Source organism: Pleurodeles waltl, chromosome 5, assembly GCF_031143425.1.
Source record: "Pleurodeles waltl isolate 20211129_DDA chromosome 5, aPleWal1.hap1.20221129, whole genome shotgun sequence".
Taxonomy (NCBI): domain Eukaryota; kingdom Metazoa; phylum Chordata; class Amphibia; order Caudata; family Salamandridae; genus Pleurodeles; species Pleurodeles waltl.
Window position 1 is genome coordinate 746,691,769 of NC_090444.1, and position 24,644 is coordinate 746,716,412.

General features: G+C 41.6%; 1 protein-coding gene across 1 annotated transcript in view; it reads left to right on the plus strand.

Moving 5' to 3' along the window:
- The window catches only part of BUB1 (BUB1 mitotic checkpoint serine/threonine kinase), a 640,511-nt gene that overhangs the window by 133,241 nt on the left and 482,626 nt on the right, over positions 1 to 24,644 (plus strand). Inside the window, exons 9-10 of the mRNA XM_069234708.1 lie at positions 8,043 to 8,194; positions 11,708 to 12,051. Coding sequence (XP_069090809.1) covers positions 8,043 to 8,194; positions 11,708 to 12,051 — 496 coding nt within the window. The remainder of the gene's footprint in view (positions 1 to 8,042; positions 8,195 to 11,707; positions 12,052 to 24,644) is intronic.

A 24,644-nucleotide genomic window follows, 5' to 3' on the forward strand; every position in this document is an offset into this window, starting at 1 on the left:
CTAGTGTTGATAGACCACCAAACATGCATGTCCCTTCAGTGGTGGAATCCCACAAATCTAAGCAAAGGGCGGCCATTTCTAGACCCTGTGCCTCAGACAATAATTACAACAGATGCATCTATGATTGGTTGGGGAGTTCACCCAAACAATCCCAACATTCAAGGGCAATGGGATGCCAAACACAGGCAGCTACATATAAATCACTTGGAGTTGTTGGCTGTTTTCCTAGCACTCAAAGCTTTTCAACCTCTTCTCACACAGAAGAATTTCCTTAACAAAACAGACAACATGACAACCATGTATTACCTAAACAAACAGGGAGGGACACATTCATTCCAACTCTCCCTTCTAGCCCAGAAAATTTGGAAATGGGCAATCCACAACCAAATTCACCTGTGAGCACAATACATTCCAGGGATAGACAATCAATTAGCGGATATCCTCAGCAGAAGTCACCAACAAGCACACGAATGGGAGAGTCATCCTTAAGTACTTCAAAAATACTTTCAACAATGGAGAATGCCAAACATAGATCTGTTCGCCACAAGCGAAAACACAAAATGCCAAAACTTTGCATCCAGACACCCACATCCCCTATCCAAGGGTAATGCTCTATAGATCAATTGGTCAGGGAGATTTGCTTACGCTTTTCCCCCTCTCCCACTCCTTCCGTTTCTAGTCAACAAGTTGCGACAAACTGCACTCAACACGATACTCAGCACCAACATGGGCACGTCAACCGTGGTACACAACATTATTAGACCCTTCAGTAGGACCACACTCCAAACTCCCGACCAGATCTGTTGACACAAAACAAAGGCCAAATCAGGCACCCAAATCCCAAATCACTCAATCTAGCAATTTGGCTCCTGAAGTCATAGAGTTTGGATATTTACAACTCCCATCAGAATGTATGGAAGTTATTAAACAAGCAAGAAAATCCACTACCAGACAGTGCTATACAAACAAATGGAAAAGATTTGTATATTACTGTCAATCTAAACATATTGACCATCTTACTGCATCAATACAAGACATTGTATGCTATTTACTTTATTTTCAAAAACCTAATTTAGCATTCTCTTCAATAAAAATTCATCTTACTGCAATTTCTGCATATTTACAAAATATACAGCACAGCTCCTTATTTCGAGTTTCTGTCATTAAAGCTTTCATGGAAGGTTTGAAATGTATCATTCCACCCAGAACACCACCAGTCCCTTCGTGGAATTTAAATATAGTGCTTACGCGGCTTATGGGACCACCATTTGAGCCCATGCACTCCTGCCAAATGCAATTCTTACCATGGAAAGTTGCCTTTCTAGTGGCAATTACTTCTTTAAGAAGAGTAAGTGAAAACCAAGCATTTACTATTGAAGAACTGTTCTTCCAAGTACACAAGCATAAAGTGGTACTAAGAACAAACCCAAAGTTTCTTCCAAAGGTTATATCACCATTTCATATAAATCAAACAGTAGAACTGCCAGTCTTCTTCCCACAGCCAGCTTTTGTGGCAGAAAAAGCTTTACATACATTAGACATCAAAAGAGCTTTAATGTACTATATAGACAGAACTAAACCATTTAGAAAGACTAAACAACTCTTTGTAGCCTTCCAAAAACCTCATACAGGCAATCCCATATCAAAACAAGGTTTAGCAATATGGATTGTAAGATGCATTTAAACATGCTACATTAAAGCCAAAAGACAACTCCTAGTTACTCCTAAAGCACATTCTACAAGGAAAAAAGGTGCTACTATGGCTTTCTTAGGGAATATACCAATGGCTGAAATATGTAAAGCAGCCACTTGGTCAACACCACATACATTCACTAAACACTACTGTGTAGACGTTTTATCATGACAACAAGCCACAGTAGGCCAAGCAGTACTCAGAACATTATTTCAAACAACTTCAACTCCTACAGACTAACGACCGCTATTTATATGGGAGGACAAACTGCTTTGTAGTCTATGCACAGCACGTGTATCTGCAGCTACACATGCCATCAAACGGAAAATGTCACTTACCCAGTGTACATTTGTTCGTGGCATGTTCCGCTGCAGATTCACATGTGCCCTCCCACCTCCCCGGGAGCCTGTAGCCGTTTGTTACAAACATTTGTACGTGTGTGTGTGTGTGTGTGTGTGTTGTGTGTGTGTGTATATATATATATGTATATTTGCATTAGCATGGACATCCCTGATCTTTTACCTATATACTCTATCACTCCTTCCTTACCTTCTGCGGGAAAACAATCTAACAATTTGAAGAAAAACAACTTGTAACACTCCGAGCCCAACACTAGATGGCAGGAATAACGCACAGCATGTGAATCTGCAGCGGTACATGCCATGAACAGATGTACACTGGGTAAGTGACTTTTTCCATATAGGTCAGCTAATCTGGGCCTTTCTTTTCCCCCAGGATCCGCGTCCTTAATTAACTATATTTTCTACACCTAAATAACTCTGAAACTGCTTAACAGATTTGCACCGACTCACAAAAAGCACAATCTGTGCACCAAGGCCTAGCTTCCTGCCAGATTTGGTGTAATTCTGTTCACCGGTTCGGGCTGTAGCCATGTCTAAAGAATGCAAAATCCCTATAAGCACAGAATGAGAAAAAAACATTTTTGGACCCTCCAATCCCCCCTCTTTTTCTCTGCCTCAGCTTGACGAAACATCCAGAAATTTTCAACATAGCAGCTGAACTGACTGTTGTATTATTTTTGACATTTTTATGAAGATTCGTCAAATGGCGCCAACGTTTTTGACAAAAATGCTTTTGTCTATGGAAAACGTTGGCCCTAACTAGAACTCCTACTGGCTACCACCAGTAGGTTTTATGTAAAGATGTATATCTCTGCAGCCTATATACAAGGCTAGAAATGGCTAAAGTACTTTTCATTGTAAACAAATATCCAATAACCAAAACTCATGTCATTGAAAAGAAATGACCATAGAAATCTTTCACAAATCTTTATACGAAAGGAAAAGGCAAGGTAATATGAGACATTGTTAGCCAAAATGCTGCCTTTAAAAAAAAATAACAGAAAACTGGCACTGTGCCTTTAAGAACCCCGATGTATCCCATCATGCCTCGAAGGTGAGGTCATTTTTACAGTGGTGTGGAATCCTGGGTGTGAAGGAATTGTTGAGAGCTGTAATCGTTTCTGTCTGGGGAGGTGGGAGGGTTGCTTATGACTCTGAGGATTTTCCTGGAAGAGAACTAGGATTACAGGTAAGCAGCTTTTCCTTCTCTTCCAGGGGATCATCATCACTAGTCATAATCACTGAACAGAGTAGCAAGTTCATACCACTGAATGCAGACTTGGAACAAGAACAGCTGTTACAACTGCCCAAAATAAATTCTCAAAAAAGCCTGTCCTACTTGAGTTATCTGCTTTAGCATCTGAATATATACAACAATGCCTAGTGAAGGTTTGTACAACTCTCCATTTAGCCACTTTGTAAATTTTGGAAACTGGTACATTCCTTAGTAGAGCTACCATTGGGGTATTACCCCTTGTAGAGTGTGCCTTAGGTCTAGCAGGCAAGGATTTGTTAGCTAGCTGGCAGGAAAGGACTATACAGTAGGCTATCACCCTAGGAATTACTTGGAGGATGCCAAACATGTTCTTGTCAGTCCATAGTTAACAAAGAGATGGTCTGACTTTCCTATAGCTCTGTTTTTAATCCAAGTAGCACTTCAGTACTCTTTCAATGTTTAGAGAGTGTAAGGACTTTTCAGCTGGAGTGGAAGGTTTAGAGAAGAAAGACTGCAGTGAGATATTTTAGTTAATGAGGAAGTCAGATTATCATTTGGGAGAAAATTAGGATGAGTTCTCATTACTCTTTTGGAGTGAAAAAACACATGTTTGTTCAGAATAAAGCGCCTTAATTTCACTAACACAAGGAGCTGAAGTAATGATTACTAGAAAAGTCATTTTCCGTGTGAGATGTTGCAAGGAGGCTTTATGTATTGGTTCAGATGGGGGACTCGTCATTTTTACTATACAATATTAGATTCCCAAGGAGCAGAGGGTGACTTTATTGGAGGGAACATCTTTTACGGCCTTCTAAAAACAATCTTTGACCACTGGCATTTTAAAGGAAGGTGGAGGATATTTCCTATAGGCTGTAATGGCTGCAAAATGTACCTTAATGGAAGAACACTGTAGACCAGATTTTGCTAAATGGAAAAGATAAGATGAGACTACATCTTCATAGCCCAAAGTCTGATTGAGATCATTTTGGGTACAAAATAAATAGAATCTTTTCCAGTTGAAGGCATATTATCTCCTAGTGGAAAGTCTTTTTAAAACACCCATGCATTCTTTGGAAAGGCCTAAATATCCATATTGGAGGAATTTAGGAGCCATTGTGTCAAGCTCAGTGAGGGAAGGTTGGGATGTAGAGTCTGCCCTCCGAACTTGTACAGGAGATCCGATCTGCACTGAACCTCTTGTGTGGTCTCTTGACAGATGTAGAAGGGCCGTGAACCACCACTGGCTAGGCCATTTTGGTGCTATTGGAATCATTTGTTCTTGGATTGGTACAGTTTGACAATCACTGTTGGAGTGATAAGAGTTGGTGGAAATGGATAGAAAAATTTCACTGACCCACTTATTGAAAAGATATTCCCCTTCAACCCTGTTTGGGCAAATCTGGATGCTTAATCGTGGCATTTATTGTTATTTCTGCCTGCGAGCAGGTCTTTTGGAGGGTACCCCCATTCCTAAAAAATGTCCTGCAAGACCTCTGCATGTATAACGCAGTTATGATTTTTCTGTAAGTATCAACAGAAAATCTGCTTGGATAATTTGAGCCCCTGGCAGATGAATGACTGTTAATGTTATGTTCCTGGCTACTAACCATTTCCCAATGGCTTGAGCTTCGAGAGACAAAGGAAGAGAATGAGTCCCTCCCTGTTTTTTCAGGTAATGCATAGTTGTTTTGTTGTTAGTTTGAACAAGTAGATAGTTTATCCTTAGCTATGGAAAGAAGTGTTTTAGAGCGAGGTGAACTGCTCAGTTCCAACATATTGATGTGCTAACTTCTTTCCTTGTCTGACAAAATTTCCTGTGCCTTAAGGGAGCCCATGTGAGCACCCCATCCCTGACGAGAATCATCTGTGATCAGTGTCTGAGTTGGTGAGTCCTGGTGGAAAGGTATCCCTACCATGAGGTTCTTCCGTTAAAACCACCATGAGAGAGATTTACTTGCAGACTGTGATAGTATCAGCCTGTCTTCCCAGCAGTTTGGATTGATTCTATTGACCGTCCAGGCATTGCTGCAGAGAGCTCATTTGTAATCTTGTGTGAGGCAGTATGAAAGTGCAAGAGTCCATTAACCCCCAGTAGAGAAACCATCTGCCTTGCAGATGGATGGTGAATCTGTAGGAAATTGCAGTATTTCAGATTGCTATATGATGGTCTTTTCTCCGAAGGATACGCTTTTGCGGATTGTGTCCAATGTAGCTCCAAGGTGGTGCAGTCTTTGTACTGGGCATACTTTGGACTTTTTGAAGTTGACATGGAGGGCCAGATTGTTTAGTGTCTTGACAACAAATTTGATAATGCTCCTTTGCCATGGTGAGGAACTTTTTATCAGCCAATCGTCTAGGTAAGGATATACAAAGAGTTTCTGTCTCCTAAGTATGCTGTGACTATGGCCATATATTATAATTTTTACCTGATTTTCAGCGGTAGTAGTTTGTACTGATAGTGTCGAGATCCCACTTTGAAGCAAAGAAACTTACGATGCTTTACAGAAATTGGGATCTGGAAATATGCATTTTGAAGGGCTATTGAACACATCCAGTCTCCTTGATGTAATTGTGGATAGATCTGGTGAAGAGCCAACATTCTGAACTTTACTACAAATGTATTTGTTCAGTACTGTCAGATCCAAGATAGGTCTGAACCTTTAAATTCCCAATACCCTTTGGTGACATGGAACTTTCCCCTACTGCCTCTTTCTTCAAAAGAATATTGACCTCTGACTGTAGTAGGGCTTGTGATACCATGATGTTTTTACCAGAGGAATAGAAGGATCAGGGAACTTGAAGTGAAGAGTATCCATTCTGAACAAAATTAAGACCCATTTATCTTTTGTGATTGAGTGCCACTTTTCCAGATGATTGGTGATGAAACCCCCACCACACATAACTGAGAAGGGGAAAGCACTGACTCATTGTTTAGCAAGAGGGATGCTTATAGATACAGGTTTCTGTTACGATCCTCTTCCTCTGGATGGCTTGCAAGGGCGGTAATGACATCTTGCCTGCTGCTGGTGATGTTGAGTCCAATTATTGGCTTAAACACTCTGCTAAAAAAAAAAAAAAAACATTTGTCGCCACACATCATCTTTCCAATGGAGCCTATCTGCTTGTTGCCCTTATCTGCAGGGACTGAAGACGAAATAGCCATAGAGTGGGAATTACGTGCAGCAGCCACTATAATTAAATCTATTTGTGAAAAATCACTCTCCAATCCACTCAAGTCATAATGCACTGTAGGTGGCATATGAGGCCCTCTGACTTGATGTTAAGTAATATAGCCTTAGAACCCGCCGTAGTGGGCTCTACCGGCTATTAAAGGCCCGCTCCTGCGTTAAAGGCCCAAGCCGAAGGCTACGGCGGGTTCTAAGGCTATTAGAACATTCTTCCATTAGAGGGCAGAATGTTCTCCTAAATAAAACAAAGGCTTCACGGAACCAGAGGGGATTAAAATCCCCTCAGGCTCCGTGAGGCTTTGTTCACAGCTGCTGCTGTGAACAAAGAAGATTGGAATGGTGGCGCTGTGGGCTTTTACTGGCCAGTAAAAGCCCGGAGCACTCCATTGTTTTCAATGGTGCTGCCAACATTCCTATGTTCTAATATAGCCTTAGAACCCGCCGTAGTGGGCTCGGCGAGGGCCTTTAACAAGGGAGAGGGCCTTTAATAGCCGGTAGAGCCCACTACGGTGGGTTCTAAGGCTATATTAAAGGCCCGCTCCCGCGTTAAATACCCGAGCCGAAGGCGAGGGCATTTAACAAGGGAAAGGGCCTTTTTATAGCCGGTAGAGCCCACTACGGCGGGTTCTAAGGCTATTAGAACATTCTGCCACTCAGGGCAGAATGTTCTATTAAATAAAACAAATTGCTCACGGAGCCCGAGGGGATTAAAATCCCCTCGGGCTCCGTGAGGCTTTGTTCACAGCTGTTGCTGTGAACAAAGCGAACATTGGAATGTTGGCGCTGCGGGCTTTTACCAGCCAGTAAAAGCCTGCAGCACTCCATTGTCTTCAATGGACATGCCAACATTCCAATGTTCTAATATTCCTTAATATCCATTATCTACAAGCTGGCTGCATCCCTATAGGTTGAGATTGGAATGTACTGGTAGGTATGAGTTCAGTTATCAATAACCCAGTAATATTTGCCATCAATTAGAAGATCATTTGGCGTATCTCTTTTTCCCAGTGCAAACATGGTTAATTTGCTATATTAGAACATTGGAATGCTGGAAGCTCCATTGAAAACAATGGAGTGCTGCGGGCTTTTACTGGCCGGTAAAAGCCCGCAGCGCCAACATTCCAATGTTCGCTTTGTTCACAGCAGCAGCTGTGAACAAAGCCTCACGGAGCCCGAGGGGATTTTAATCCCCTCGGGCTCCGTGAGCAATTTGTTTTTTTAAATAGAACATTCTGCCCTGAGTGGCAGAATGTTCTAATAGCCTTAGAACCCGCCGTAGCGGGCTCTACCGGCTATTAAAGGCCCTTTCCCTTGTTAAATGCCCTCGCCTTCGGCTCGGGCATTTAATGCGGGGAGCGGGCCTTTAATAGCCGGTAGAGCCCACTACGGCGGTTTCTAAGGCTATAGGAAACTGCTTGTCTGTTACTAGAAAATTATTATGCAGTTATTGTGTACTTTCAGTTTTCCCTTATTTTGAATATTGAGCTGTGTAATCTAAATGTTTGCAAAAACTACATTTTTGCAAAGTTTGATTTTCTGTACTTTGTCATTGGAAGTTGCTTATATATTTGTTGCTTTCAAAGTGAAAGAAACGAAAGGGTTGGAGAAGGAAAAAGAAGCTGAGCTGCAAGAATGTCTCCTTAGAAAGAAGATGGAGGAGCTTAACTTTAAGTTGATGGCCCAAGGCAGGCTGATAAATCATCTGGAAATGACCAGTTGTCCACAGCCTTCACAGGTACACATCCGTCAAGACTTTTTTTCTCTCAATAATTCATTTCTACTACAAAAAATGTGAACATCATAAATATGGTACAGGGGTTTTGGTTTTATTATGGGAGAACACCGTTATGACAGCTGAGGCGTTTAACACTGGCGTCAACCAGGCTTCTTTGCTTTGTACCTAAGTAGAGTCCACGTATACCCCTTTAGCACTTCACTCTGAGTAGGTTGATTGGGCAGACTAAGGCTTATTTACAGAGTTGCATTGGCCTGAATACTCGGACCTGAGCCGAATATACTAAAAACACTCAATCAATGTTGAGCTAATGTTAGTCCTTTAATTTGCACATTCTATATGTCACAGAATATTACAAATATATACCCAATCAATTAAACCCCAAGTATCCGTAATTCCCATTTTGTCAGTGTTTTTGGGTCTAAATTGTGGGCACGATTTTTAAGTACAGTAGTTCTACTATGTGCCAAACAGTCTTCACAATTTATAAATCAGGCCTATTGCATTTGTCAGGCTTTTCGTAATGCTCAAGCTCAGGCTTACTGTATTTAACAAAAGGTTTTCATATGGCATGAATCAGGTAAACTGTTTATGAACTTTGACTTTTACGCTATCCAAACAGGCTTATTCTGTTTTAACACTGGTTGTTCACGATAAAAACATTGCGCTGCAGGTTGTAGTATGAGCTTTCATAGAGCATAAACTGCTGCTCTTGTTATTGACCTTGTTTTCATCATCCATGATAGCACAGTACTGACAGAATGGCACCTACCTTGAAGGATCCATTCTCAGCTTGATCCTAACCAAGGCCTTACTTCAAACATCTGACTACTATTTCATGTAGATTGCCTCAACCACTTTCAAATTCCTTTCACTATTTCATTTCATTCATCCATCAGAAATTCTAATTTCTCACTTGAATTAAAAGGGAGATGTGGTTATAGGACCCTAAAAGCGTTAACAGATCTTTAGACAACATGGTTTGTGAAAACCTCATCATACCTCACTGCCAGTACGAAATCAATGTCATGACGTAAGAATACAATAAATGCATGGAAAATGTGAGCAATTAACAGGCAAACAACCATTCTTCCATAGTCATTGCCCGTTTGTCAGAAACCAAATTTGAGGAATTGGTTAACCTCTTTTCAGCAAAAGTAAAGTCTACTGAACATTCTTAATCACAAATCAGACATCCTGGTTGACTGCAAGTAGACCTGCACATCAATAGATATGGGTTACACTGAAGTACAATATCTGAATGAGTGCTAATCAATTCTGTCACTGAGACATAATAATCTAATTCCCTGTCAGGTGCACTGCTTGCTTGGTTATCCTAGTATCCTAGATGCTGTTACCATACTGTTCAGCATTGGTTGAATGGCTTCCTGAAGAAAGATATTTCCCCAACTGTTTTAAGACTGATTTGATTTTTCATCTCCTGAGGAATCCCTCAGCTGACAAGTGACCTGAGCAAGTCTCACCTTGTCCTTACACTTTTCTTCTAGGAAAGAAGAAATCTGTGTTGCCTCAATGGTTGGTCCATATTCACGAAAATAATCTCTTTGAAACCCTCAGATTGGGGTTCAAACAAGGCTGTAGGGCAGACCACCTTTCTTCAAATTGTTGACAATTGTAGGAAAGTGCCCCTTTTGGACATGGTCACTCTCACTTTTTTCTCACTGGTACTGAGGTTTTTCAACCGAGGTGCACTGGGTTCCTGCTAAACAGGTCCCCAGTGCTGTCGCTCCATCCCTAAAACGAGGTAAAAGATCTAAATGGTGCACAGTTGGCACACATGCTAGTACCTCTGTAAGTCCCTAGAAAATGGTACCCCTGATGCCTAGAGCCTGGGAATCAGAGAAGGTCCCTGAGGGCTTCAGCATGTATCCTGACTGCTCGTGCCAAGGTACATTTGTTACATGTGGAATTAACCTACCTAGAGCCAGACAACATTAGCAACTCACAGGCATCTGACCATAATGGTAAAATGTCATGACTTTAGGAGATCAGAGCCATTGTTTATAGAGCTTTATAGTGGGTCAGACTCCATTTGGGAGTGTCACATAACAGTCTACGTTTAAAAAAACCTACCTTTTTTTAGTGGCTAGAACCCAGTTCTCTACACTTCTCTTAGACTTAATGGGAGACTAAGACATTTTAACTCAACGACCAACAAGATCTGTCACTCTATTGACAATAGGCTAGAGCTTTGTGTTTTAGAAATACAGCTCAAACTTCCATGCAGGTGTACTGGAACTTACTTTACTCGAGCCTGGCCAGTGGGGTGAGATTAGGGAAGACTCTGAACAATATGGCAACAGTTACACATAATAAATGCCCCAAACACTATTATCAAAACATTAAAGACATTGAGCTGCCTTCATAAGGTGATGCTCATCTTTCATTCCATCTTTGTTACCAAGGTACTGGAAAAGCAGTGTCTTCATTTGGCTGGAGCTAATTAAACATTCTTTCCATGTGTGTATTCTGTTTTAAATGCTGAGTTGCATAACCTCCATGGCAGTAAAGCTATACTTTCTATCAAGGGGTCTAGATATCCACTATTTATGACATTTGGTGGGTAGGATACTGGATGAATTTAGGCTAATGGTACCATATCCAGATTATATTCTGCATCACATAGAACTATTACTGCCTGGAAAGGACCCTCCATCTGGTAACCCAAGAAACCCCACCAGAGCGAAGTATGTTTAAATGGTTTCATTCAGGTATATACTCTTGAGACATGTGAGGGAAACTGTGTGGCCTACTTAACACACATCTATGCAGTGGTGCGCAGTTTGGCCATATTTATACTGAAGGATATATTTGCCTGGGTCTAACCTCTGTAGCTGCTTTCTTTTTCCTCTGCCGTGGAAATGACCCTCATGTTAGGAATATAAAGTGAGCTGCAACATAGAAGTAGCATACTGTTAACTTGATAGTACCTCGTACTCCTCTTCCATAGCTTGTTCTCCTTTATTGACATGGTCAGGCCCTAAACTTACTAATGAGAATAAAACATTAGTGGGGCTCATTTTTTGAATAAGGAAACAAGGTTGTGCTGTGCACCCATACAGGTGACTGTGACTAAGGTACTGCTGTATCCACGGTACAGGTCACGCAATTTTGATGTTTCTGCTATAGAAACCATGTATTGCCTTCCCTATTCAGTGGCATGGTATCCATGTTTGGAATGAAAGGAAGTACATGGACATGAGAGCAGTGCCCACAGAGCGGACTAAATGATCAGTTAGTCGTTGGCCGGGGGTGTGCGGCAGTTAATGGTGAATAGATGATTGGTTCCTCAAGATGCAGGACGTTAAGGATGCTGGTGGGTTGAAGATGATCTGACTAATGCCATGATACCATTCGGGCATGAGCTGTACATACGGAATGTTGTAAGCACATTCGCAATAGTGTAAAGTTCTGTAATGTGAAGCAGGTACAGCTTAATATATAAGCAGCTGAGGATGACTGGTTAATTAGCAATGTGAATTTCCTTTCTAGGGCCCTCTCTCGTCTGCTAATGTGACGCCATGTGAGCCAAATGCTTGCGAACCACCTCACCAATCAGAAACCAGTGTTTCCATGGCAGCCGCATTGTTTCCAGTGAACATCTTTACACCAACAGCTACTTCTGATCACCATGCTGTTTCGTTGGACCACAGCTGCCAGGCTTCTTCCTCAATTAATGGTCAAAATAATCTCTCACTGGAAAACAAAGGTAGCGGTTCTTCAGCAAATGCTGAAATGTCTCCTGTTGTCCAGGTTCAAGTTCAACAAAATGGTTCATTATCCAAACCATCTAATGACCCATCTTCTGCCGTTCCTGTTCTGCAACTTGCTAGTCGGTACGTATGCTGTGCACCCTCTTGTCTTTAACGTTCATGTAAAATTAGTTGTCTCAAAACGTTCCAGAAAGTGGTATTGCTCCTTTACTTACATTTTCCATAACATTTTGCCCTGAATCAGTTAATTGAAACTGTCTAATGTAAATGAAATCTACAGAACTATACCCGATTCATTCTTGTACCACTATCTAGATAACTAAATGTTTTCAATTATTTCTCTAGTCCGTTGTTCCTGGCTGAATTTTTATTTCTGTTCATTGATCATGTCGTATTCCCCAACCTGTAATTTCGTGGGAGACTTCCATTGTCTCAAAACTGTTCTTTTACTTTTTAGATTTTTTTTTCTTTTTCCATAATTATTCAGAATTTTTACTGCTAACCTGGCAATTAAATGAACGTTGAGTGTTCTTTACCTTCTAATCCTGTTGAGTATCTGGGTTGATTTGACTGGGCATCTAATTACTTCGCTCATAAACCTTTTTACAATTGAAAACATGGTAAGAAGGAGCTCGTAATCGCACGCTCCCGGTCATCGTTCTTTTTTGTGGTAGGGGCTTTCATTGCCATCTTATCTTTCTTAACATTGCAATCTTGTGGCAAGTATAAGAAGCAGGTAAAACTAATTTAAAGATTGTCAAAAACTCCCCAAATGTGTTACTGTCAGTACTTTCATCCTCTAGCTTTCCTGCATGTACCTTATTTATGGGGTTGTAACCTTTGATTAAGCTCGACCAATAGTGTGCTTGGTAGGCCAGAAATAAGGGCGTCCAGCTCTGTGGACATAGGGCAGTCCTTGGGTCCAGTATTGATACTGTTCCTTGCAACCACAGGAAGCAGTTAATCGGGAACTGATTTTTTTATTTATTTTTTATTTCAGGGGTGAGAGGATCGAACAGTCCGTGTTTGTTTGGGTCGAACCTCATAGAACACAATAAACTTACAGACTATAGATTAGAAAATTTCTATGAACAGAAATATGTACAAGTAAAAAACATGATTCTAATCCATCAATCATTTCATATTGCTTCCTGTACGCCTTCGAAATTCCTACCTTATTTCCTGCTCTTGATCTAATCATAGTATGAAAATGAATTCAAACCAAACAAAATCAGAGGTGTATTATGCGACTAATGTTAACACCTGGAAAGAATTCAAATACCTAAATAAGCATAAAGGACGAATCCATTTCTTCCGAGCTTGGTGATAAGCAGAGTAAAAAAAAAAATGGAACATGCTCCACATTCTCGACAGCATTTTCATTGCACATAATAGAATCATTGCATGGATTGGCCCAATGTTTACATAAAACTCCTAATTCCTCAAGTGCTGTGCCTAAACTTAATAAAGGGTTTTTTCTGGCCTCGTGAGATTTCATGAAAATAAGGCTCAAAACCTAGCACTGATTTTACATCCAAACACTTTCCTGATCTGCTGCCCTTAATTGTATTCTTTTGGCTAAGAGTCACATTATACTCCCTAATATTGTTCTGCTAGTCTTGCTTTGGAGCCCGTACGTATGGCCGGTGGATCTGCTCATACGTCTTCAAAGTCTAAAGTGCTCAGCTAAGCCCTGGAGCCAGGGCAAAGAACCGACTGCATCCAGCCTCAGTCTCCTGTAGGTAAGCCCTGTATGTGGCAAGTTTGGGTGCAGACCACAATATTATTCAATAAAAGTCTAATTGCAGTAATATGTTCAATTTTCTTTAGGTCCAGCTGATAACTCAAGCAATTGTGCACTTCTAAGTAAATTTACTATAGTATACATTTTTTTCCTCTTAAGGCTAGTACATTTTCGTTTTCAAACCATCAGACCTCGGCACCAAATATAGCAGCTGACTGAACCTTTGCTCTCTTTATCTCTCGAACTGGATACACCGAGTTAGAAAAAGATGCTCTACGAGTTCTTAAAATTGCTGCTCTTCTTTGGAGAATTATAGTCCTGCTTTTCCCATTGTGAGGTTTCCAAAATAAATTATCAATTTTAATGCCCAAATAACGAAATGTGGAAGCCATATCCAAAAGGATATCACTCAGATTGGAGCTCCAAATAAACTACAGGAATATGCTGGGATCCACAAAATTCCTACCACCCAGTGATTCCTCACCTGTCCTGATAAAAACACTACCCCACTTGAGTGCCTACACCTAGTGCCTGCGTCAGGAATGGATCACCCCAGGGTCAACAGCTGCCTCATGTAAGGACCAACATTGACCGTTGTGTGATCTATTCCTGTCGCGGGCACCAGGCCTACCCACACAAGTGAGGTACCATTTTTATCGGGAGACTTGGGGGAACGCTGGGTGGAAGGAAATTTGTGGCTCCTCTCAGATTCCAGAACTTTCTGTCACCGAAATGACAGGAAAAAGTGTTTTTTTTTGGCCAAATTTTGATGTTTGCAAAGGATTCTGGGTAACAGAACCTGGTCAGAGCCCCACAAGTCACCCCATCTTGGATTCTCCTGGGTTTCTAGTTTTCAAAAATGTGCTGGTTTGCTAGGTTTCCCCAGGTGCCGGCTGAGCTAGAGGCCAAAATCCACAGGTAGGCACTGTTTTCTATGAAAAAATGGGATGTGTCCACGTTGTGTTTTGGGGCATTTCCTGTCGCGGGCGCTAGGCCTACCCACACAAGTGAGGTATCATTTTTATCGGGAGACTTGGGGGAACGCCGGGTGGAAGGAAATTTGTGGCTCCTCTCAGATTCCAGAACTTTCTGTCAGCGAAATGTGAGGAAAACTTTTTTTTTTTTTTTTTTTTAGCCACATTGTGAGGTTTGCAAAGGATTCTGGGTAACAGAACCTTGTCAGAGCCCCACAAGTCACCCCATCTTGGATTCCCCTAGGTCTCTAGTTTTCAAAAATGCACATGTTTGGTAGGTTTCCCTAGGTGCCGACTGAGCTAGAGGCCAAAATCTACAGGTAGGCACTTTGCAAAAAACAGCTCTGTTTTCTGTCAAAAAATGGGATGTGTCCACGTTGTGTTTTGGGGCATTTCCTGTCGCGGGCGCTAGGCCTACCCACACAAGTGAGGTATCATTTTTATCGGGAGACTTGGGGGAACATAGAATAGTAAAACAAGTGTTATTGCCCCTTATCTTTCTCTACATTTTTTCCTTCCAAATATAAGAGAGTGTGTAAAAAAGACGTCTCTTTGAGAAATGCCCTGCAATTCACATGCTAGTATGGGCACCCCGGAATTCAGAGATGTGCAAATAACCACTGCTCCTCAAAACCTTATCTTGAGCCCATTTTGGAAATGCAAAGGTTTTCTTGATACCTATTTTTCACTCTTCATATTTCAGCAAATGAATTGCTGTATACCCAGTATAGAATGAAAACCAACTGCAGGATGCAGCTCATTTATTGGCTCTGGGTACCTAGGGTTCTTGATGAACCTACAAACCCTATATATCCCCGCAACCAGAAGAGTCCAGCAGACATAACGGTATATTGCTTTCAAAAATCTGACATCGCAGGAAAAAGTTACAGAGTAAAACATAAAGAAAAATGGCTGTTGTTTTCAGCTCAATTTCAATATTGTTTTATTTCAGCTGTTATTTTCTGTAGGAAAACCTTGTAGGATATACACAAATGACCCCTTGCTGAATTCAGAATTTTGTCTACTTTTCAGGAATGTTTAGCTTTCCAGGATCCAGCATTGGTTTCACACCCATTCCTGTCACTAACTGGAAGGAGGCTGAAAGCACCAAAAATTGTAAAAATGGGGTATGTCCCAGTAAAATGCCAAATTTGTGTTGGAAAAAATTTGGTTTTCTGATTCAAGTCTGCCTGTTCCTGAAAGGTGGGAAGATGGTGATTTTAGCACCAGAAACCCTTTGTTGATGCCATTTTCAGGGAAAAAAACCACAAGCCTTCTTCGGCAGCCCTTTTCCCCCATTTTTTTTGGAAAAAAATAAGTTTTCACTGTATTTTGGCCAATTTCTTGGTCTCCTCCAGGGGAAACCACAAACTCTGGGTACCTTTTAGAATCCCTAGGATGTTGGAAAAAAGGACGCAAATTTGGCGTGGATAGCTTATGTGGACAAAAAGTTATGAAGGCCTAAGCGCGAACTACCCCAAATAGCCAATAAAGGGCTCAGCAAAGGGGGGGGGGGGGGGGTGGGGGGGGGGAGGAACGGCTCAGCAGCTGAGGTTAAATCTAAAAAATAATTCTATTGTATCCTTATCCAATCTTTCCACCTTACAATTCAGTGATAGTTTGATCTAAATAGTTGATCCACCAGAAGCCCTTCCTGACTTGGATGGAAGTGCAGGGACTTGAAAATGTTATAAGATGCAATTTGTTCTCTGGTTCCAATGTCCAGATTTGTTGCAACAAGTAGAGGTCAAACTGGTCAATAAACAGTCAATGGATTTACTCTTGTAGGTTAGTGTTGATTAGTCAACCAGATTTTTTAAAAAGTGTGAAACTAATGTCTGTTACTTTTTTTTTTTTTTTTAAAGTATCATTATTTTATTACTTTTTAAGTTAAATAACCTAGATGAAAAATATATATATGTGCACAATTCTTAAATATTTCCACTTGAAATTTGGCATACTTGTATAGAAGTTTTATGAAGCTGATCCATGTAGCAGTTAGGCAGCGAGACACAACCGCGTGTTCCAAATTTAATTTATGGCCAACACGATGTGTCTTGGGTCTGCTAAATTGTATTTTTTGAAGAGCATTCACATATCCAGTTTCCTGCATGTCGTTCAGTGTAGCATTGCATTTTCCACTGTCAGTTGTGCATTTTGAGACAGACTCCGAGCTGCTGGTGTTTAGGGTGCCCCCATTTTTAGCATGCCCCACTTTGGATGATCCGGAACAGATAGATATTGATAGCTCAGGTGGTACGTCACTGTATTCATGCAGAAAGAGACAATGCAGTGTTTTTTTGTCAGTGGTGGGCCAACCAAAAAACTGCAGGAAGGCATGCAGCTTCAATGTGTTTGTCATAAAGAGTGGCAGTTGCAAGGGAGGCGGAGAGCAGGGCCAACCTGAACAAAGCGTTAATTCACCTCTTAAGTTCTTGAGAGCTTCTATTGCTTTGTGCAGACACATTTATACGAGACTTATTATTATGCTATCTAGTCTCTTGCGTTCTTCCTGTTTCTCTCGCTTTTCCCTCCTTACATGATTCTCTCTTGCGAAGCTAGGTGGCAGCAATCACATTGGGGTTTGTCTTGGGCAACAATAGATAAACTTAGTTTTGGGGGACATTTTGGATGATGCTGTCAACAGCTAGGCCTCTAGAGTTGAGATTACATCAGGGATATTCAGGGATGATCAGGCAGTTAAACATTTCCAGGTGAATGTATAGCAACCTTTTCTTTCTCTATTTCGCAAATACCTCCGAAGTGAAAAATGTGAACTTGAGGTCTTGCATAAAGGCCATAAACGGACAGTTGGTGTTTAATCAACTGACCACCCGTGCAAAAGATGCAGTTTTGAAGGGGTCCAATCAAAACTAAATTTACTATAGATAAGATAGATATGATTCAGTCCATTTGAAGTAAGTGTCTATGTATTGTCACTCTAGTTCATCTTTTGGGAATGGCATGCATTCCATAATGACTTCTAGAGGAACCTTTATGAAGCCAGTCATTGGTCCTATATGTAACCTACTTATTTCGATTCCTTCCTATTCCAAACTCTGAGCACAAATTGTGGGTGAATGGGTGGACCCAATATCCTAACCTTCAAAAAGGTAGTTACCTCATGTGTTCCTAAACCATGCAATTCTTTCTTTCATGTATAACTTTATAAACGTCCAAAAGGTAGCTACACTTTTTCAAACCATGATGTAGTTTGCGTTTATAAAATGGTATATCGGCTTATGAATAACAATTCCCCAAAAATGCAAAAATAAAACCACATGATTGAATCCCACATTAAACTGCAAACCCAATAAAACAACCATCGTACAAACATTGTGTTAAGACATTTACAAATTCTATAATTCACACTTTAAACTCCTGCCTGTATAGGAACCAGTTGTATCATTTTAGCTAAAGACAGCCTTGATTTAGAACCTTTTTTTCTACGAACAGATCTGTTTACAGTTTATTAGTAGGCTAGGTCATTTTTCTCCCACTTTGATTGTTATGGAGCTTCTTGAGGACAAATGAACTATTTCCCTACAACTCAATGTATGGTCACCTTCACAGGACTGGTAATTCTATGAAAAGGAGAATGCATGTTGGTTTCCTTAGTGGACATGTGCTTGTCATATGTCTTTTTCTGAGCAAAATTGCAAGAAATGTTGCCTTTATAGAAGGCAAGAAATTCCCCTGGATTAGACTAGGGATCTGGGCATTGGGAAGAATAGCTCTCCACCCCGCTCCCCCCAATTTCATGTAAAGATTAAATTGAGGATCCTTATGTGCTGATTTCTGTTATGCTTTGTTCCCCTCACACTGGTGACCGTATACTGTAGTAAGAAACATTAAATATACTTGTCCAGAAGGTGGTTCCTAACTATGAAAACAATGTGGGGGATAAAACAGCATAGAGGGTAATTATTTAATACTCCTTTTATTGTTTTCATTAAATATGTTCTGATAAGGGTTGGCTTTTTGTGACTAACTGATCTGACTGATTCATCCTGTCTTCTTGATAGGTCTTAGATTCATTTTTCACCATTACTGTGGGGTCTAATTTCCTGTCTGTGCACACCCCCTACATGTGGGTGAAACTTGCATAGAGTGTGTGACTTCCATTTGCTTTTCATGTATTGATCTGTGGACCTTTGTACTTTGTGTTGGTTTCTTTGTGCCTCACCACATCTACTTTTGGGCGGATCCTGTAGAAACTTTAACTGAGGTGCCTGTTTTTTTCTGGCACCACAACATCTCAACTCCTAGATAACCCCCCCCCCCCTCCCCCCTCCCCATGGTCCTCAATTGGTACCCTGAACTTATAGAAGGATGCTATAGACCATACTGGTGGGTGTAGGATTTTCCAGTGCTGTTTATGGGCTGCTAAATGCCTAGAATCTGAACTGTCTGTTGGCACTCTGCAGCACACAGTGGGCTTTATGCCAACCTTCTCCTAACTACTCATTTGGGTGGTCTGGGTAGTAGTTCTGTCCCTCTTAGTGACATCTTGGCAGAGCCTAGTTGGATCCAAAGTGTGGGGTTTAGAAGTGCCAAACGGTTGCCAACACCCGAATGACCCACTAGAAGACAGTGCCTGTTTGGTGTAATTCTGAAGCTCTCATTGCTGCTACTGTCTGATTTACCACTACAGCTCCATTGCCACCGTAGAGGACTGGAGTTTTCTATTCTAGTGTTCAGATGCTTTGTTGGGTAGGCTACAAACCAACAACCTTACTTACAGTGCACATTGATAAAGATGGTGACCTACCAGTATTATTAATAACAAGCATTTATAAAGCGCAGTGTTCACTTCACTGGTGGTATGGTGCTAACAATCTGCCTGTAACACATGGAAACTAACCCAAACCTTACCTACTACTTACCCCGATCCTACTTCTTAAGGAAAAGCCATGTTTTCCAGTGCCTCCTAAAGCTGTATAGATTTTCCTATCTTCTGAGGAAGTGCGGCGCTTTATTCCATAGCTGAGTGGCCTTGACCTGGAAAGACCTACCGCCAGACCTCACTTTCTTGAAGTTTGGTATACATACTAAATTTGCTGATGCCGAGCGTAGTTGCCTCTGTGGCCTGCCTTCAAAAGTGTTGGACCAGTCTCATTTAGTGTTTTAAAAACTACACACATTGCTTTGAAAACAATTATTTCTTTGACTGGCAGCCCGTGTAGCTCACTTACGGCAGAGTCAAATCTAGATATGTTAAGAGCAAGCTTCGATGCCATTCTTTGAATCCTGTCAAATCTTTTAAGTAGGTAGTCTGGCCTCCCAGCAGAAGTGCATTACAATAATCTAGTCTGCTTAACAGTGAGCATTGTACCACCAGCTTCCTTGCTGGCTGAGGCAATAACACAATAACCTTGAATTTTCTCAGCAGACCATAACATGTAGCCGCTGTTCTGTTGATGTAAGTTTCTATTAATAGATTGTCCTCCATAAAAAAAATACCCACTTTTTGGACCGCTTGGGCAGTATTGATACTCTGAGGTGTTCCAAGGCCAAAAATTACGTGGGAGTGAGAATGACACTTTAGCAGGTGTGCAACAGAGAAGCTCTGTTTTACTCTCATTACATTTCAGAGAGCTCTGCTTAAGCCACTTTGCCATCTTAAATGAGCAGGTGAGCAGCCTTTCTATCTGCATCGAGCTGTTATTGTGACAGGTTGATCTGGATATCATCAGCATAGTTCACAAAAGCAATCCCATGTGACTTCATTAGTCTCAACAGTGGCCGTATATATACATTAAAAAGAGTGGGACTTGGTGCAGAGCCCTGGGCGACCCCATGGATCATCTCTTCAAATTCTAATCGCAATGTGAGGGGGTGGGGTGGGGTGGGGGGGGGGGGGGGGAATTGCTTGGTATCTATCGGCCAGATATGATTCTATCCAGTCCAAGAATGTGCCTTCCACTGCCATTCCCGTTATTCTCTTTAGTAATATTCGATTGTTGACTTTATCAAATGCAGCTGACTGATCTAATAAAAGTGGAACTGTCACTTTACCGCTGTCAACAGTCATCCTCATCTCATCAACCCCATGAATCCGTGCCATATGCCGGTCTGAAGCCTGTCTGCTAACTTTCCATCATGTTATAATGTTCTAGATAGCTAGCTAGCCAACATCTTGCTGACATATTTCTCTTTGATCTTTACAGTGGAAGGAGGCTGTGAGGTCGGCCGAGAGTTACTAGGATCATTTATGTCAGCGGATGTTTTTTTTTTTTTTTCCAATAGTGGATTGTCAAGTAATTTTTTCCACACGGGAGGCACTTTACCTGTAGTCCAAGATTGATTACATACCCTTAAAAGGCATGGATAGTAGTTCATGTGCTCTTTTTCCAGACCGAGGGTAGGATTGGATGTAGTAAAGAGCCAGAGAAAATAGACAGGGCCAATACCCTGAATGTTTCTGCTCTCATAGGTTCTGTATTGTCTAGTTTGCTGCTGGAGCCTTCCCCATGGCCCACTGTATCGCACAATATGGTCTCACTGACCAATCTATCGTCAAGCAGAGGTTCAGCTTTGTCAGCAGGGTCATTTTTCCTCTTAAATTTTTTTGTTTATGAATAGCTCAATTTTATTGTGAAAAAAATCTGACAGATTGCTGCACAGTTCCTGTGACAGTATCTCTGCTTGTTTGGCACAGTTCGGGTTCGCCAGATCTTTTATAATATCAAATAGTATTTTAGACTTACTTGCAGCTTCCATGATGGTTGTAGAAAAATGTTTCTGTAGCTTTCCTGATTTCCTTCTTTTACTGAATGAGTGTATTTTTTTAAAATCCGCTTATCTTTTGCAGAATAAGTTCGGCGCCACTGCCTTTCCAGTTTCCTACAATTAGTTTTGTTTCACCTTGACAAGTTTTATAGGTATTATTTTATCTAACTCCTCTGTAATTGTATTCTGAAGGCGGTTGCAATTTTCCTGTCTTCCTCATTAAAGCAGTTTTATCAATTGCATACCCTTTCTTCTTTTAACTTCCTTAACTTATACCAAACTCTGCCTTGCCTAGTTTTCTTAGTTAATGCTTCTCTTGCCTTTAGGTTAGGTCTAACTAGTTTGAATAGCACTAGTGAGTGATCAGGCCCACTTAACGGGGTTAGCTCCTTGACTACAATCAGGCCTGAAGGTGCAAGTATTAAGTCAAGGGAATGGCCTCCTTGATGTGTTGGGGTTTTAACCAATTGTTTCAGACCTAATGTATCACAGGATCTGAGGCAATCCATACTCTAAGGGCAAATTATGTCCTCTGCCAAGATACTAAGATCCCCGAGTATCCAAAAGTCAGCAAGGGTCAGGGCAAGATTAGTAACCATATTAAAAAATGGCTGGATTAATTCCTATAGAGACCCTGAAGTTCTATAACAGAAGAGCCCAGTGGAGACTACCCCACTTCTCTTCTTTTGGGAGAAGCCCAGCAGTGTTCCACCCCTTGTAGTCTGTTTGAAGGGCAGTTAAATCCCACTTATCTTTAAAAATAATCGCTACCCCTCCACCTCTTTTTTTTTCTATCCTAGGTTAATGAAAGACTCTATAAAACGCCAGGCATGTGAACGCTTGTTAAGACTGCAGTTTAATGCTTTAACTCCCAATTCCATTATTTCACCTCCTTATCCCTTAGTAGATCTTATGTTTTCCACCATTCCTTCCTTTAGCTTCTCAACCCAATCACTTTTCTTAGTTTAGCCCTTAGCCTAAATAAGCTCCTTACTTGTGTATGTTACTCTAGGAGCATGCCTTTCTTGTTCTGGATGAAAACTAGCAGCATGGCTGGCGTGACCGCTTCTGGGACACTGATGGGCGCAGACGAGCTTGCCTTTGGTGCGCCCACTGAGCGGTTGCCCCAGTCTCCTCCTCTTACAAACCCTCCTTGTCTCCAAAAAAAAAAAAAAAAACTAGACGGATCACTTCTCTCGCAGAAAATGGCGGTCCTCGAGCGGTAATTAAAACAACAAAGTTAGCAGATGCAGCCCCAGAAGAAAAAACAGTTAAAAAAAAAAAGAAAAAAATAAGTGCCCCTTCATTTTAAAAAAAAAAAATGGCTTCTCTTAATTTTGTGCAAAGATTTCCCCCAGGGTGTTACTGGCTGTTACGATTGTAAGTATATGTAAAGGCTATCCTTGTTTCTCTGCTTCACATCATTTTTAAAGGCAGCCATGTGTTTGCTGCATCATAAAACAAGGAAATGTTTTAATCTGTAATCCATTTTCAAAAAAAATACTTCAACTTGAGTTCAAAAGTCTGGGAAGTCAGTTTTTATAGTTTATCTTCTTTAATTCATTTTAGTCAATAACATGTACTCATCTACATCCAAAAGGCCAGTGGGGCACATAAACGGGTAAAGGAAACAGGAAGTGTTGATGGGAGGGAATGCAGAGGAGGCAGAGGCAGACAGTATTGGGGGGTGGGGGGGGTGTTGGTTTGGGTGGGGGATGGTACGAAAACATGGGGGTAGACCAAACCGGAAAAGGGTTGGTCTCCATCTTACAGGTGGCATCTGTCGCTTGAAAACCTCCGGAATGGCAAGGTGGTGCTTAACAATAACAATAGGTTCCCCTTATGTTTGTGGTCTTATTCTGGCCTCATTAACCTAAGAACTGAAAGGGTATTTGCGGCATGAGACTTCCTGAAAGACTTGTGATAACAATTGGAGATAGGCTCTGAATTGTATCGAATTGCTGTGGCTTGTTGTCGAGTGAGGCTGTGAGTTTTTTCATTCCTGTAGTGTCTCGGAGTCCGTGTAGCCAGTCTACATGTTCTGGTAGTTCCGGTGCCCCACTTGGAGGTAATAACATGCTTGGCTGCACATTAGGCCATAGAGATGGCTCTGCCTTGTGTAGGAAGGTGGCTTTCTTCCAGCATGCTTACTCCCATTTTTGACCTGTTTATTAGTGTTTGTCAGTGTGCTTTTACTGTCTCACTGGGATCCTGGCAGTCAGGATCCCAGTGCTCATGGTTTGTGGCCTATATGTGTTGTCCGTATGCTTGACTGTGTCACTGGAGTTCTGCTAACCAGAACTCCAGTGCTTATGCTCTCTCTGTTTACCAAATTTATCACTATAGTTTAGTGACTCCATATTCCAATTCAGATTGGCACACTGGCTCCCCCTTAGAAGTCATTAGCATATGGTACTGAGGTACCCAGGGCATTGGGGTTCCAGGAGATCCTTATGGGTTGCAGCATTTCTTTTGCCACCCATAAGGAGCTCATACAAACACTCCTTCAGGACTGCCACTGCAGCCTGAGTGAAATAGTGCACACATAATTCACAGCCATTGTCACTGCACCAGGTAACTTATAAGTCACCTATATGTCTAACCTTCAGTTACTGAAGCCTAGGTGCAAAGTTATTGTGTGTGAGGGCACCCTTGCACTAGCAAAGGTGCCCCCACATTGTCCAGGACCAATTTCCCGGACTTTGTGAGTGCGTGGACAACATTATAAGCGTGCACTACATATATGTCAATACATATATGTAACTTCACAATGGTAACTCTGAATATGGCCATGTGAGGTGTCTAAGATTGTGAAATTAAACCCCCCAATCCAAATCTGGTATTGGGGGGCCAATTCCATGCACCCTGGGGGCTCCACCATAGGCCTCCAGCACTGCCAAACCAGCTCTCTGAGGTTTCCACTGCAGCCCCAGCTGCCGCCACCTCACAGGCAGGTTTCTGCCCTCCTGGGGATTGAGCAGCTCAATCCCAGGAAGGCAGAACAATGCATTTCCTTTAGGAGAGGGGTGTTACACCCTCTCCCATTGGAAATAGGTGTTACAGGCATGGGAGGGGAATTCTCCCAGAGCCTCTGGAAATGCTTTGAAGGGCACAAACAGTGCCTCCATGCATAATCCAGTCCCCTGTCCATCACCACCCCAGGGGTGGTGCCCAGAGCTCCTCCAGAGTGTCCCTGGCGTTAGCCATCCTGGAGTCCAAGGGGTGGGGACCCTCTGGGAGCATCTGAGTGGCCAGTGCCAGCAGGT